The 16,617-nt window shown below is 36.7% G+C and overlaps 1 protein-coding gene across 5 annotated transcripts in view; it reads left to right on the top strand.

Moving 5' to 3' along the window:
- Nucleotides 1-8,062, top strand: part of SREK1 (splicing regulatory glutamic acid and lysine rich protein 1) — a 50,015-nt gene extending 41,953 nt beyond the window's left edge. For 3 of the 5 annotated variants that reach the window (XM_058730875.1, XM_058730855.1, XM_058730871.1), the window contains 2 exons: nt 2,266-2,410; nt 3,474-8,062. In XM_058730875.1, the coding sequence (XP_058586858.1) occupies nt 2,266-2,410; nt 3,474-3,623 (295 nt within the window). In that variant the 3' untranslated portion in view covers nt 3,624-8,062. The remainder of the gene's footprint in view (nt 1-2,265; nt 2,411-3,473) is intronic. The other 2 variants (XM_058730883.1, XM_058730863.1) reach the window with 1 other exon arrangement.
- The last annotated feature ends 8,555 nt before the right edge of the window (nt 8,063-16,617 follow it).

The following is a 16,617-nucleotide window of genomic DNA, read 5'->3' as shown; positions in this document are numbered from 1 at the left end:
TAAAGTTTTTAATTTTGATGAAGACAGATTTATCTATTTTTTCCTTTTGTTGTCTTTGCTTCTGGTGTCATGTCCAAGCAATCACTGCCAAATCCAGTGTCATGAAGATTTTCTCCTATGTTTTCATCCAAGAGTTTTATGGTTTTAGCATCTACATCTAGGTGTTTGATCCAAGCTTTTTGAATCAAAAAAACTTTGACTCAGGTTTTTAATATAGTATAAGATAATGGTCCATCCTCGTTCTTAATGCAGGAGGATATCCATATCCAGTTTTCCCAGTACCGTTTGTTGAAAAGATTGTCCTTTCCCCATTAAATGGGTTTGGCATCTATGTCAGAAATCATTTGAGCCATATATGTGGAAGTTTATTTCTGGAGTTTCTGCTGTATTCCATGGGTTTATTTTCAGTCCTTATGTAATACTACACTGCTTTGGTTACTGTACCTTTTGTGTAGTAGGTTTTGAAGTTCGGAAAAGCTTTGACCTTTGTTCTTTTTAAGATCGTTTTGTTGATTTGATGTCCTTTAAGATAGTACATGAATTTTAGGATGGGTTTTTCTATTTCTGGTAACAACAGCAATGGGATTTTGATAGGGGTTGCATTGAATCTGTAGGTGGCTTTGGACACTGTTGTCATCTTAACAGTATTTAAATCTTCCAGTCCATAAACATGGATATTTATTTATTTGTCTCCATTTCTTTCAGCACATTTTTTGCCTTCTTGGTTCAATTTATTCCTAAGAATTTTATGCAGTTTGATGTGGTTGTTCCTTTGACATTTAAGAATTATGTAGAAAGATATACTATGTGGAGTTGCACACATATATTTTATTGTACCTGAAGTTTTAGTTATGGTTAAAAATCTTTCTTTTTGGGGCGCCTGGGTGGCTCAGTTGGTTGAGTGTCCAGCTTCGGCTCAGGTCATGATCTCACAGTTTGTGAGTTCGAGCCCCGTGTCAGGCTCTGAGCTGACAGCTCAGAGCCTGGAGCCTGTTTCAGATTCTGTGTCTCCCTCTGTCTCTGCTCCTCCCCCACTCGTGCTCTGTCTCTCTCTCTCTCTCAAAAATAAATAAAACATTAAAAAAAAAAAATCTTTACCCAGTTAGTAAAGAAGTTCACCCATGTTTTCTTCTAGCAGCTGCATTTTATTTTAAAAATTTAGGTCTCTGATCCATTTGGACTTATTTATATATTATGGAATGAGATAGGAGATGTAGATCCAGTTTTAGCACTTACCAGATAATAATCCAGTTGTCTTCAAACCTTTTACTGACAAAAGATCATCTTTTCTTCAATGATTTGAGATGCCACCCTTGTTAAACTAAATTTTCGTATGTATTTAGATCTATTTGCTAAGTATCTTTGTTTTCCTGGTCTTTGTCTTTATTTTTATTTATTTATTTTTTAAAGTTTATTTATTTATTTCAAAGGAGAGAGGGGGGCACAGGGGGCGGGGGGAGAGAATCCCAAGCAGGCTCTGCACTGCCAGCACAGAACCCGATGCAGGGCTCGAACTCATGAACTGTAAAGTCATGACCTGAGCCGAAATCAAGAGTCAGGCACTCAGCCAACTGAGCCACCCAGGCGCCCCCTGTTTGTCTTTATTTTTAAACTATTCATAGTTAGGAGAAAAAAGCTTAGAGTTCCCTATTAAGGTTGACATTTTAAAGTAGAAGGTATTATACCTCTGCTCTGAGTTTTTTTTTTTTCTCTCTAATTCTAAAGGTATATTATTTTTATACATGGAACTTGTTCCTTTAGTCTTCTTTTAACTTTCATCTTGAATCGGTGGGTGTCCTTTTAATGGTGAATGATGAGGGCAGTGCACAGTAGGTTGTTTGAAGTCTGAAGTTTTGCTAGTAGTCATTCAACCCTCCATGGGAGCTACCTCTAATTCTTTATCCTTTTCATTCCTGTCTGTTGATTCATTTTTTTGCTTTGAAAAAGTAGGTAAAAAAACCACTATATTTTGTTTTATTTTAATCTCATTACGGCAGATAAATTAATCTTGAACTAAGAAATTGAAAAAACTAAATTGTGTTTTATGTGAACACATGGTGGCCTCTGTGTATCTTTAAAAAGCTAATTGGGGTATGGGGTGGAGTAGGTGGGGTTATAACGTCCGTTTGTATTACTTGGTCAAACCAGGTTACTGATACGCTTATTTACAACGTATTAGTGTTAGATAAGGCTGTTTTGTCAACAGCATGGTAGGTCTTTAATTTCTTAGACATTCACTGGCATATATTCTCAATATTCTTATAGCAGAAATAAGAAGGATAAAAAGAGAGAAAAAGAAAGGGACCACATCAGTGAAAGAAGAGAGAGAGAACGTTCAACCTCTACAAGAAAGAGTTCTAATGACCGAGATGGAAAGGAAAAGTTGGAGAAGAATAATACTTCACTTAAAGTAAGGAACAGTCATTCAGTGTTTAGGCTTTGAATAATTAATAATTGATATTGTTATTTTTATACAGAACTAGTTTCAGGCCAAAAACTTCTTGAGAGCTATAGTATCTTGTATGTTTTTGGTATTCTTTAATGTTCAATTGATAACTTTTTTAAGCTGAAGTTTTGAAGGGATGAGGTACGAGCTAACTGAAACTCAGACAAATGCATTCCTTATTTTAGAGAGTCCTAGACTGGCATACAAAAAGACTGTCTATAGGTAACGTAGATTTGATTTTTTATATAAGGTTTCTGATTGGGGCCATTTTCCTCAGAATATATCTGTTTCCTGTGAAATACATTTGTTTCAGCAAATTTGACAAAACTTTTGTCATCATTGGTTTTATAATGTATACTGAAATTAGGTTTGTTGAATTAGAATAATCAATGGAAAAGCAAATTCTACCAAGTTGGTTTTTTGGATGATATTTAACTACTTGTGAATTACATTAATTCTTTTGTTATACCAGTAAGTGTATTTGTATTTGGAAATGAATTATGAGCTCTGGAGCTTTCATGTTCTGGTTTTATTTACGCTTATATTCATAGAGATTTAGTATCATTGTCAAAAATATTGATACCATCTCTTGAGCATCACCGTGTGTCAGGCACTGTTCCACATGTTCTCACGTAATTCTCCTTTAAGGGCAGAATTGGACTGTTCTTAAGCAGTCTTTGCTAGGATGAATTGTGATTTCCTTTTCTACAGTCTCTGAATTTTGCTTCTTTGGTATGCAGATTACAAATCTATCCTGGCATCTTTGGCACCTATTTAACTCTTTCAACAGATCTGTCCCACTTTTTCAATTAAGTAACATTTTTTGAATTAAACTTTCTCCTCAACTATTTTATTCTAATTTACAATTTCCAGAGGACATATTGATACATGTTTGTGTATCTTATTTATCTGAAAAGATAATGGGAGAAAATACTGTTTTATTAAGCTCACTGAAGTACATATACTTTAGCCATAACCAGATGTAATAGCAGACAATATTAAGTGTACAACTTAATATTCATTGTAGGAGAAGGAACACAATAAAGAACCAGATTCAAGTGTGGGCAAAGAAGTAGATGACAAGGATGCACCAAGGACTGAGGAAAACAAAGTCCAGCAAAATGGGAATTGTCAGCCAAATGAAGAAAGCCTCTCTACCAAAACAGAAGCAGTGTAGGACTGACAGATGCACCTCTAAACACACGCTGGAATAAAATCCAAAGCTATTAATTCTTCCAACAAGATGTTATACAGTGAAGAAATCCAGTTGAGTATGAAGATATGAACTAACAGCTTTTCTAGTTGTTAGGTGACTTTGTGGCCATCTTGTTACTGAGTAAGAAAATAAAGCATGGACATCGTGAAAATAACAGGTGTTACCCAAACTCCTCATCTTCTAGAATTTGTGCATTTCCATGGTGGCTGACACACTTGTCATGTGGTTTGTTAGTGTTTGCCAAGAACCATTGCAAATAAATGGGACGTCAAAGATCCAAATTTGTACTGTCCACAGAGACTGGAGATAAGCATTGGAGGCTCTTTTAAAAAATGGTTGTTACTGAATTTTGTATTGTTTTACTTTTTTTTTTTTTTTTTTTTTAATTTCAGTATATACAGATTTGATGATGTGCTTGAAATCGGTGCAAATATATACACACCCTTGTAAGTGCAGAGTATGTAAGAAGTTTTAACATTTACTTCACAGGATTTACAGTGGTTGTGTTAAATTCTCACTGTTGTGTTTTCTTTTGCTCACTGTTTAGGACAACAGTTTTTTGTTAAAATAGTTTTACAGACTAAAATTGCTTAAATAAGTGGATTAACAAACAACTGACAATGCATGCTACTGTTCTCTTTCAAAAGGAAGAGCAACTGTATTGAATACTAATAATAATGGATTAGTATTCAGCGTTTAGAATCATTGGGTCTCCTCACAAAGTAAGCATTTCCTTTTGAACTTTTGTTGACATTTCCAAGCTTATTATGAATAATATTGCAGTGTGTGTTGTCAGCTGTAGGTGGCAAAGGTGCCATTATAAAAAGAAAACTGGGTTTTCAAAATGGGCTATGGGAGCACAAGCTGAAGCTTTAGTGCCTTCTACAATGTGGTATACTGTTTTCTAGAATTTTATATGTGCTAGTCATTCTCAATTCATACGGAACTTAGATGGATATTTCATTCACTCCCATAGAGAAAGTGTCCAAAATAGTGTGTCAGAGAAGAGCTTCTTACATAGCTCACCTAACATGAGGGAAGTCCTGCTTTTAAGAATGACTTCAGAGTTTAAAACAACAATGCAGTTTTGGGACCATCAGTTTTATACTGTGATAATTGAATATGAAGCATGTTCTTACTTTACTTAAATCAGAGCGAACACTTTCGTTGTCTCCATTGGATGGCCTTAATTATTACCTCTTAATCATCTTCTCGTAAGTGATGTGCAGAAATTATATGTAAAAGAGAACACGTGAGATTATTTGTTTTAAGGATATGTTTACTTGAGTTTAAAATATAGGTCATCCGTTACTCTTAGGCTCACTTTTTGCAGGAAGTATGCAAGTAGTAAAATGACAACATTGCTAATATTTTCCCCAAAGCCATAACTCATAATTTCAGAAATCTTTTCATTATTGTTATATTCCCCCAAAAGTTATACCTTTCAATTAGCATGTTATTAAAAAAAATCAAGTATAATTATTTTAATGCAATCTAATACAATCAAATTACTCCGTTGCCTTACCTCATGGGAAGAGTTACTTATAGATTTAAAAAGCTGAGTAGCACATCAGTTACTTGGTTTCAACTTGAGTTTTCTTTTAATGTTCATACTATTGAAACTTAAGTATTTGATAGAAAATGGAAAGAATTGCCCTTATTGCAAGTAATGAAGCCTGGTTTGATTATGAAGCTGCTTAATTACTCTTCATGTGTTCAGAATTACTGTGTTTTTTTTTCCTTTTTGTCACCGTGTACATTAAAAATTTTTGAAAATGCTTTACTATGTAAAGTATAGATGGTCATTTTAATCATTCAACCACATACGGTTGGCTGGTAAACAGCTTATTCTGATACAAGAATGCTTGGGTGCATATGGAAAGATTGTGAGTGTGTGTCCTGCATCAACAGCTGTCTTATTTATAATATGTAGTAGAATAGAGCAAATGTTTGAATCTTTGTTATTTTTAGTACCATTTCTCTAATAAAGCTAAGTATTTTAGAGGAGAGTATTTGTTTATGCATTTCAAAACAGCATCTTAGTTTATCATGTGTGTCTTGTTTTAGTTGGCATAGAAATTGTTTCAACGTGGAGAAAACATGTTTGTGTGGTGTTTTGAGTTATTTCTTGTACTCTGGACTCAATGTTTCCTTTGTTGGCAGTTAATATAATTAGGTTCCTGCTACTAATTATTTTTCTTGCTGATGATATTCAGTTAAAATAATACTTCTTTTGAAAGACACTGATTTGTAAAAGGTGGACATGAATAGGAATATAGGAGATCCAGAGAGAATGAAACATGTTCTTAAATGTGTTTATGGAAGCAAAGTTTTCTAGGGTCTGGAGGTATTGGAGTGAGTGTGTGTGAGAGAGAGAGATTGAGAGAGAGAGAGGGAGAGGGAGAGAGGGATAGGTTTTCTTTTCTTTGTTCACTTATAGGAGCCTGGTAGGTTTCCATTTATTTGTTACTTTCTTTCAAGGTATTTTGTTTTTTCTTTAAGACTATTCTTTTTCATCCCAGGTAGATGTCAGGAAAACTTGAGGTAAGGCCAAGAAGACAGTAATTTTATACTTGATCCCTTTTTTAATTACGTTTTTTTTTAGCTTGATTATACAGAGAGTACATTCTGTTCCTTAATTGTGGTTGCTATTTATCATTCTAGACAAATTCTGTTGATCCTCCTGTTTCTTTTCGCAGTGCATGATGAATTATTTATATTAAGGTGGACCTTTATAATAAAGTGACCAGTTTTATGTGTGAAAACAAGTATAAATCCTTAACTTCTGCAGTTGCCTCTGTATTATTTCTCCATCTAGTCTAATTTATAATTGCAAACACTAGTCAACTTGTGATTTTGTTTAGAATTCTTACATTCAATAGTTTCAATCTATGTCATGTTGATCTTCAGAAGTGTCAGAGGCTTAAATTTTGACATGCTTAAAAGAAAAATTCAAGTTTAGAATCCTTTCTTGTCAAGAAAGTAACTTCATTTGTGATATTATTTGCAGGACCTCATTCATTGCTATATATATGTTGCTATCTTTATCTTAAAACTTTAAAAAGTCTTTAAATCAGCCCTGAAGATACTATTTAATTTTAAGAATTACAATATGTAGTAATAGGCCCTTAATCATTTAAAAAAATCTATTAGAAGTAATATGATTTGATAAAATCATATTTTTATGATTAGTCTTTTTAGTGGTTGACTTAGCTATTAGTATGAATCCTTTTGGAAGGATGCATTAAATAACATTTCAGTGCATTATTTCTTACATTTTCACTAAAAGATAGTATCTGATTTTAATGGACTGGGTTATGAAGTAGAGCCGTGTCCACAAAGTATGTTCCTTATATGTTTAACTATTTTTTCTTTTCACTACCTACATACTTAGTATCCTCACGTTTATTTAGGTAGTGTAATAATTCATTTAAAATGGTTTATTTTCAAATTTCAAAAGTTAGGGCTCTTAAAAGGGCTAATTAGATTTCTGGAAGCAGTAGCAAGTATAGTGTAATATAAAGTCTTTTAAAATAAAATTGACTTCCTTACCTAATTTTGGGTCTGTGGGTGAGTTTTTCTTAAATATGCTCTTATTGGTGATTTTGCCTGAAGATTGATACCTTATTTTAAAAACAAAAGCTAAAGCTATTGATGGTTTTTTGGTCCATATTCAGTTAGGTTGGTAGTAAGTAATAATTACATTTTTTTCCATTCTATTTTAAGGTATTTTTGTATTTCCTAGCAAGTAATTTATCATAATAATTAGTTTATATCTAAGATAACATTTCTTGATATATTGTTTTTAAACACAGGGTTTTAGTTTGTTTCCTGATTTTTAAATTAACTTTGTATGTAGCTAACATTTTAATTTTGAAAATTGCCAACTTGTGGGAAACTTCACATATTTTACTGCTAAAATTTATTTCCCTGGGATTGGAATGGAATAGTAGTTCTCTCCATTCTTAACTTTCTTTTGCTAGATAATTTCTTGACTCTATGTGCAAGTTCAAATTTATGAAAATCATGCTGAAAGAATTAGAATTGAAGAGATGGAGTTCCATCAACTTGAGGCAGCGTGGTAGGCAACAAATGGTTGGGGGGGCAATCTGCAGAACTCCCTGATTTCCACAGAAGATTACATCTGGGTGTATTGTGTCGTTGTATAGGTAGTTCAGTTTAATAGTTAAATATTCTTCTTCTTAATCTTACAATAGTGTTCTTTACATGATGCTATGGGTTATCAAGGGAAGAGTTTAACATGTAAACATAAGATGCTGCATAGGTCGTGTATATTTATGTGAGTAGGGCTACTTCTAAGTGGTACTAGTAAAGATTTATCAAATGATGCTGCTATTGTGTTGCTATATTTTTAATAAAATGAAAATCTTAAAATCTCACCACTGTTGAGTAGTAATTTCACTTATTTCTGAGACATTTATTTACCTATTTATGACTTATGTTTTATAACTGAAAGGTGGTAATGGGCTCTTCTAGGGGTGTGTCGTATCTTTCTGGTTTTGGTTTATAAGTGTTGTGCTAGCCCAACAGGATGATGTGGAAAATGTTCCCTCATCTTCAGTTCTCTGAAGGACTTTGTATCAAATTGTCATTACTTCTTCCATAAATGTGAGGTAGAATTTCATAATAAAGCTAACCTGAGTCTGGAATTTCCTTCTCACATTACAAATCAATTTGAAAAGTAGATTTAGGATTATTTATGTTTTTTCTTCTTCTTCTTCTTGAGTAAGCTTTGGTGTTTGTGCATCTTCAAAGGAATTTGTTGTCCAGTCTATTCCAAGTCTGTTCTAACTTGTCAAATCTATTGGCATAAAGTCCATGGAATCTCATTCCTAATATTGTTAATATGTTTTTTTTTAATCCGTTTATTGATTTAAAATAAGTCAGATTTTGCTTTCATCAGATTTCCTCTGTTGTTTTTCTGCTTTTTATTTCACTGATTTCTGCTCTTTGTTATTTCTTCTGCTTATTTCATAATTTATGTATTTCTTCTGCTTATTTCAGAATTATTTATTTATTTATTTATTGCTCTTTCCTAAGTTTGTTTTTTTTTTTCCTTTTTTTTAAAATGTATTTTATTTTATTTTTGGGACAGAGAGAGACAGAGCATGAACGGGGGAGGGGCAGAGAGAGAGGGAGACACAGAATCGGAAACAGGCTCCAGGCTCCGAGCCATCAGCCCAGAGCCTGACGCGGGGCTCGAACTCACGGACCGCGAGATCGTGACCTGGCTGAAGTCGGACGCTTAACCGACTGCGCCACCCAGGTGCCCCCCTAAGTTTGTTTTTTTAAGTTTTTTTTTTTTTTTTTTTTAAGAGAGAGCATGAGCAGGGGAGGGGCAGAGAGAGAGAGAGAGAGAGAGAGAGAGAGAGAGAGAGAGAGAGAGAGGAGAGACAGAATCTAAAGCAGGCTCCAGGCTCTGAGCTGTCAGCACAGAGCCCAACACGGGGCTCAAACTCAAGGACTGAGATCATGACCTGAGCTGAAATTGGATGCTTAACTGACCGAGCCACCCAGGTGCCTCAATAACTTGTGGTTTTTAGGTGGTTTTAGGTTTTATTGTGTGTGAATTGTAATTTGTCATAGTCTAGTTAAAATTTTTTTTTTTTAACGTTTATTTATTTTTGAGACAGAGCATGAAAGGGGGAGGGTCAGAGAGAGGGAGACACAGAATCTGAAACAGGCTTCAGGCTCTGAGCTGTCAGCACAGAGCCCGACGCGGGGCTTGAACTCACGGACCGCGAGATCATGACCTGAGCTGAAGTCGGCCACTTAACCAACTGAGCCACCCACGCATCCCAATGTCATAGTCTAGTTTAAAGTGTGAGCTCTTTTTCTAGTTTATTTTTATTTTTATTTTTTTTTAATTTTTTTTTTTTCAACATTTTTTTATTTATTTTTGGGACAGAGAGAGACAGAGCATGAACGGGGGAGGGGCAGAGAGAGAGGGAGACACAGAATCGGAAACAGGCTCCAGGCTCCGAGCCATCAGCCCAGAGCCTGACGCGGGGCTCGAACTCACGGACCGCGAGATCGTGACCTGGCTGAAGTCGGACGCTTAACCGACTGCGCCACCCAGGCGCCCCGCTCTTTTTCTAGTTTAAAGTGTGAGCTGGAGTCACTGACTTGAGACCTTCTTTTCTGATACAGGTATTTTAATGCTGTGAATTTCCCTCTAAGTACTGCTTAGGTACATTCAACACATTTTGACATAGTGTGTCTTTGTTTTTGTTCAATTCAGAACACTTAATTTCCCATTTGGCGTTGTCTTTGATCCATGGGTTATTTTCAATGTGTGTTCAAATATTTGGGCATTTCCACGGATCTTTGTTAGTGACTCCTAACTTAATTCCATTTTGGTTAGTAAATAGTTTGTATGATTTGATTCCTTTTAAATTTTCTAAGACTTTTTTTATGGCTTACAGCGTATCTTCTTAAGTGTTCCATATGCACTTGTTAAGAATGTATCATATGATTCTTTTTGAGTGAAATAATCTGTAATGCCAGTTAGGTCATGTTGACTGATGGTTTTGTTGTTCATATCTTCTATGTCCTTACTGATTTTCTGTCATTGCTAATTTTTAAGGTTGGGGTCTTGAAATTCCTTGATAGATTGTGGATTTTGTCTTTTTTTTTTTAGTTCTTTCATGTAGTTCTTTCTGATTTTGCTTTTGTATTTTGAAACTCTTAAGAGCTCATGAATGTTTGGGATTGTTAATGTGCTCATGTTGAATTGACATATCATTATTTAGTTGTCCTTTTATTCCTGGTAATATTCTTTGCTTCAAAATCTTCTTGTTAGGTTAATCCTAGCAGGAATTTTTTTAAAATTTCACATTAGCATAGTATTATCTTTTCCTATCCTGTTACTCCAGACCTGTTTGTGTTTATATATTTTAAGTGTGCATTTTGTGGGCAGCATAGATTTTGGTTTTGCCTTTTTCTTTAAAAAAAAAAAAATTCTTTTAAATGTTTATTTTATTTTTAGAGAGATGGAGGGAGGGAGAGAGTGGGGGAGGAGCACACAGAGGGAGACACAGAATCCAAAGCAGGCTCCAGGCTCCAAGCCATCAGCACAGAGCCTGACGCGGGCTCAAACCCATGAACTGTGAGATCATGCCCTAAGCTGATGTTGGACACTTAACCGACTGAGCCACCCAGGCACTGTTTGCCTTTTTCTTTTTTAATCCATTCTCCCTATGCCTTAGTTGGGAGTGTTCAAACCAGTTGCATTCAATGTGAATATTGGTGTTATTATAATTAAATCTACCATCTTAAGTTTTTGTCCCCCTTTTTATCTGCCTTCTTTTGGACTACTTGAATATTTGTTATTACTCCATTTCATCCTTTTTGTTGTCTTCTTAGCTACAGTAACTTGTGATTTCTTTAAATAATTTTTTTTAATGTTTATTTTAGAGAGAGAGAGAGACAGAATCTGAAGTAGGCTTCAGGCTCTGAGCTGTTAGCACAGAGCCTGACTCAGGGCTCAAACTGATGAAGGGTGAGATCACAACCTGAGTTGAAGTCGGACGCTTAACCAACCGAGCCACCCAGGTGCCTCAATAACTTGTGATTTTTAGGTGGTTTTAGGGTTTATTGTGTGTGAATTGTAATTTGTCATAGTCTATTCTTAAGTAATATGCCACTTCATTTATAGTGTAAGAACTTTGCAATTATGCTTTTCTATTTTTCCTAGCAGTTTGTGCTTTTTTTGTTATGCATTTTACTTCATACATGTGTTAAAGTCCCCACAATACACTGTTAACAAGTTTTGATTAAACAATTTTAAAGAGATTTTGAAGAAGGGAAAAGTCAGATATTTACCTATCTACTTAGAATTTATGGTGTTCTTCATTTCTTTGTGTAGATCCAGGGTTCTACTTGGTACTGTTTTCCTTCTGCCTGGGACGTCTTTTAACATTTCTTACAGTTCAGGTCTGCTGGTAATGGATTCTCTCACCTTTTTCAGGCTGAAGTTTTTGTTTCAACTTAATATTTTAAAAGATATTTTTGCTGGGTATCGACTTCTACAGTGACTGTTTTTTCCTTTCTACTTTCCACTGTCCACTGGTTTACTTTGTTTGCAGCAAGAGCTCTACTATTGTTATTGTTCCTCTACCCAGAAAGTAGCCTTTTTCTTGTGATCACTTTTTTTTTTTTATGCAGTTTATTTTCAAGTAATCTCTACACCCATTGTGGGATTGAACTCAGGATCCTGACATCAAGCATCACATGCTCTTCTGACTGAGCCAGCAGGTGTCCCCTCCTGTGACCACTTTTAGGATTTTCGCCTTTCATTGGTTTTAATCAGTTTATATGCCTTGGTATTGTTTTTTTTTTTATGTTTAAGTGCTTGTGGTTCCTTGTGCTTCTTGGGTCTGCATGCTTTGAGTTTTAAGTTTGGAAAATTTTTAATCATTTCTTCAAAAACGATTTCTTTCTCCTCCCCTCTTTGTAGTCTCCTATTAATGTCTGTTGTCCCGTGAAGTTGTCCCACTGCTTGCATCAGTCTTTTTTTTCAGCTGTGTGTGTGTGTGTGAGAAGAGAGAGAGAGAGAGACTTTGGATACTTCTATTGCTATATCTCTTGCTATATATTTTCTGTAGAGTCTAATCTGTTCATTTTATCTAAGTATATTTCAAAATAACCTCAAGCAACTTTATATCTTCCATGTCTCTTCTACATATTTAAATGTAATTTAAGCATATGAAAGTGGAAGTCTGCTGTTACCCTTTCTAACCTTATTTGGCTCCATACTTTTTACTGATTCTATTATTCTCTACAAAAAATTTTGATCAGAGTCTTGGAAAAGATCCATGCAAGTGATGGGTCCTGAAGCTTAAACTTTATTATTTTCACAGTAAATCCATCTTAGGGCCTATTTAAGAAAAGAGGAAGGACAAGATCTCAAACGGAGGTTTCATTCCAGCCTCATTAGACTGTGCCATGTGCAACGTGGCCAGTGACACCCGATTAAGGAGATAGTATGTACAAAGAGTTATTATTTCTTGATGGATCATAAAAGCTCATTTGCTTAAAGGTTCAGTGATGCCACTCAGCCAGGAGCTTGGACCCAGTGGACCTCCTGTGCTCCAGGGTCAGGCAGCCTGGTCTACCAATAGCCCCAGGGGGTTGGGGCATCGGAGAAGTCTCACTTTACAAGTACCACATGAGCTGAATCTGTGGTACATGTTTTTGTTTTTCTTGTCCTAATTTCAAGCGCCTACTAGCTTCATGGTGTAAGAACAAGCTAATGTCAGAAACTTGAGTAGAGGTTAATCTGAATACATCTTAATCAGGATAATGTGATTATAAAACATTATAAAACTAACCACGTAAGGTACAACCAGCAACTCAGATTGTTGGCATGATAGAGTATGGCGATAGAAGCACCACTAGAATTTTGAAATTCTACAGCCAGTCTGTTTGATTTCAGAGTTCTCTAGGTTGCTATGTGTGTAGGCTCTATCCGTTCTTAAGAATAAGTGATAGTAAACAGTAAGCAGTTAATAGCAATAATAATTATATTCTGAAACTGCTTTCTCTGAAACAAGGAATCTGGCAGCTTCTTACAGAAACTTTGAAATCCAGGGAGGTTGTTCAGGGCTGCTGCTGCTGTGAGCCTCTTTGTTGCCTTTGTGTGAATTAGGAAAAGGTGCTGCTTCTGGGTGATGTAAACTCATGGATGCTTGGCTTGGCAAATGGGGCTCAGATGAGTTCAGCCTCCCTTGTTTCCGAGACTGGGCATTCCTGTGCAATAAACAGACTACACAATTGTCTGTGAGGCACCAGTGACTGGAGGTGGCTCCAACAAGTCTACCTGCAGCCACAACATCTGGCTGGCTTGTTCGGCAGGTAGAGGCACTGAGATCAGCGAGACATTTCTTGGTGTAAAAAAGGATAAAAGCCTGACTGTGAAATCCTGAGCCAATATAAATATGCTGCAGAGGAATAAGAAAAGGTTCACATATAACACTATTTTAGAGCTTGAAAGGATTTGGGAAATGATATAGTTCTTCCTTTCTTGCTCTTTAATGGATGGGAATCCCAAAGCTCAGAGGAAATGAGTAGCCCCACGTTGACCGGTACAAAGTAGCAGAGTCTGGCCAGGGCCATCAGCAATTTCCTATCCTATCCAATGTTTAATTACTATTTTTAATGGTACATTAAAACTCATCTCAAAAATGCAGATAAAAAGATAAGTTTTCTGATTCAATGAGTAAATCTCCCAAACATCATCATATACAGTATTTGGAAAAACACAGTTTTCATTTCCGTAAAATCATGGCTTCTGGCAGTAATAATTCCATTACTCTTGATGAACCAACTGAGACTTCCGAGTTAATGCAATTTGTGTTCGAAGATGTCCTAAAAGGCTGATGTAACTTCATTATCCGCGCATGACTGTTAAAAGTACTACCGCTATTAAGCAATGAGAACGTCTTCTAACATGACTGTAATAGGATTTTCTGTTCTTTCAGGTCAGGTGGCAAAAGTTTAATGAGCAATTTAATTGCTTGAAGAATTCAATATGTCTTATTTTTTGCTTCAGGGGTTGGGTAACATTGGTTCAGATGAGATATGAGAGTTTTTACCTTCGGGGAAGAAAACTGCCTTAGAAATCATGTCTAGGTTTTCCAGATCCTATATTGGGCCTAACTTCACTCCTTACTAATTACTCTTCATAAAATCTACAAAACTTGGAGCTACATTTCATTTTAAAAATTACTCACTTTAGTCGAGTGAGAGTCAACCACCACAAACTGGGTGGCTTAAGACAACAGGAAACCATCCTCTCAGAGCTCTAGTTCAGAGGCCAAGGGTCTGAGACCAAGGTGTTCTCAGCGCCATGCTCCCTCTGAAGGCTCCAGGGGAGAATCTGTCCCAGGCCTTTCTTTTAGCTTCTGGTGCTGCTGGCAATCCTGGACTTCCTTGGTTGATTGATACGTCACTCCAGGCTCTGTTCCGTTGTCATATGGCATTCTCCCTCTAAGTGCCCTGAGTCTCCTCTTTTAAGGACACTAGTCCCATTGGATTAAGCGTCCTGATTAGTCCAGTATGACCTCATCTTAACTAATTATATCTTCAGCAACCCTATGTGTGACTAAGGTCACATCCACAGGGGTTAGGAAATGAACATATCTTTGGGGGGGGGATATAATTCTACATACTACAGCATGCAACCTTACTCCTATGAATACAAAAACACTAAGTAGTTATTAATTACCTTTCTGTGGGGCTCTTTGAGTCAGGTGAAGGTGGGGTGTGAGGAATCCTCTTTTACATCAATCATTCTTGTCCTCACAAAGCTTATGGAAAAACTGATGATAAATAAATCACTTACGTATATAAGTCATAGTAGGTATTCATCAGAAAAAAAAATAGATCTGTATAGGACACAGTTCACATAATGTGGTCAGGGGAGGCCTGAGGATATACATGTGAACTGGAAAAGGTTGAAATGAGCCAGTGATGAAGGGCAAGGAGAAAAACGTTCCAGGTGGAGGCAACAGCAAATACTAAGGCTCCAGGGTGGGAAAGAGCTCAAAACTCCAGGTCCTGAAGGAACAAAGAGGGGAGATGAGAGAAGAGGAGATCGAAGATGTAGGCGGGGTCTTAACCTGATGGGTGATACCTGCCTCCCCAGTTTTTTTGTCCGCAACACTGCAGTTTAGAAATATGGGTACATAGATGTATATGTACACACGCACACACACACAAGTGTATGGTAAAAAGATAAGTTTTTAGTTACATTTTGGAGATGGCATCTCAGGATGCTAATGTATCATTTTAAAGCCATGAGAAATAGGTGAGATTTGAGGAAAGAGAGTAAAGGAGGAGAGTGGGAGCAAGCCTTAAACCGAGGCCAAACCAGGCAATCACTAAGTCTGTTAGTCACATTATTTTGTGCCTACCAGAGCGCACAGCGCCAGTGCTACAGGGTGTAGTGAACCGAGACTTGGCATCCCAGCAGAGCAGCATGTGAATTCTAACCCTGATTTGTCCTAGCTGTGTGATTGGAGCAAGTCCTTAATCTCTCTGAACTGCTGTTTCCATATCTTTAAAGTGGGATCAGTATTACCTACTTCACAGAGTAGGTTGTAGGTAGGCTTCACTCAGTACTTGTTGGTTTCCTTTCCCTTTCCCCCTGGGCATGTATTTCAGGGCTTGGACGATGGGGGAAGCAGAGAGGGCAAAAGAAAAAGGTGCTTTAAAGCAACTTGAACTTATTTAGTGCCTTGCTTAACGCCATACAAATATCACATTATATATGATGTAGATATATAATTTAGTAGGTTGAGGGCTTCTTCTATTGAGGAAATATGTGATCCTTTGAATCGGGAGACCCCAATCTGTTGCCACGTGGGCCAGTCTCCTTTTCTGTATGCCATATGCCTGCTGGCATTCTTTAAAAAAAAAAAAAATTTTTTTTAATGTTTATTTCTGAGACAGAGAATGAGCGGGGGAGGGGCAGAGAGAGAGAGGGAGACACAGAATCCGAAGCAAGCTCCAGGCTCCGAGCTGTCAGCACAGAGCCCGACGCAGGGCTCAAACTCACAAACCATGAGATCATGACCTGAACCAAAGTCGGTTGCTCAACCGACTGAGCCATCCAGGTGCCCATATGCATTTTCATTTTATTGTGAGCTCTTCTTTTATTAAAAAAATTTTTTTAATGTTTTTATTTTTGAGGGAGAGGGACACAAAGTGAGAGCAGGGGAGGGGCAGAGAGAGAGGGAGACACAGAATCTGAAGCAGGCTCCAGGCTCTGAGCTGTCAGCACAGAGCCCGAAGTGGGGCTTGAACCCCTGAATTGCGAAATCATGACCTGAGCCAAAGTATGACACTTAACCCACTGAGCCACCCAGGTGCCCCAGAGATAAGCTATTTCAAAGGGTAAGTGGCTAGTGTAAACAAGGGCACCAGGAGCTGA

The sequence above is a fragment of the Neofelis nebulosa genome, chromosome 1 (genome assembly GCF_028018385.1).
Source record: "Neofelis nebulosa isolate mNeoNeb1 chromosome 1, mNeoNeb1.pri, whole genome shotgun sequence".
NCBI classification, from domain to species: Eukaryota; Metazoa; Chordata; class Mammalia; order Carnivora; family Felidae; genus Neofelis; species Neofelis nebulosa.
This window is presented reverse-complemented; position numbering and strand designations above follow the sequence as displayed.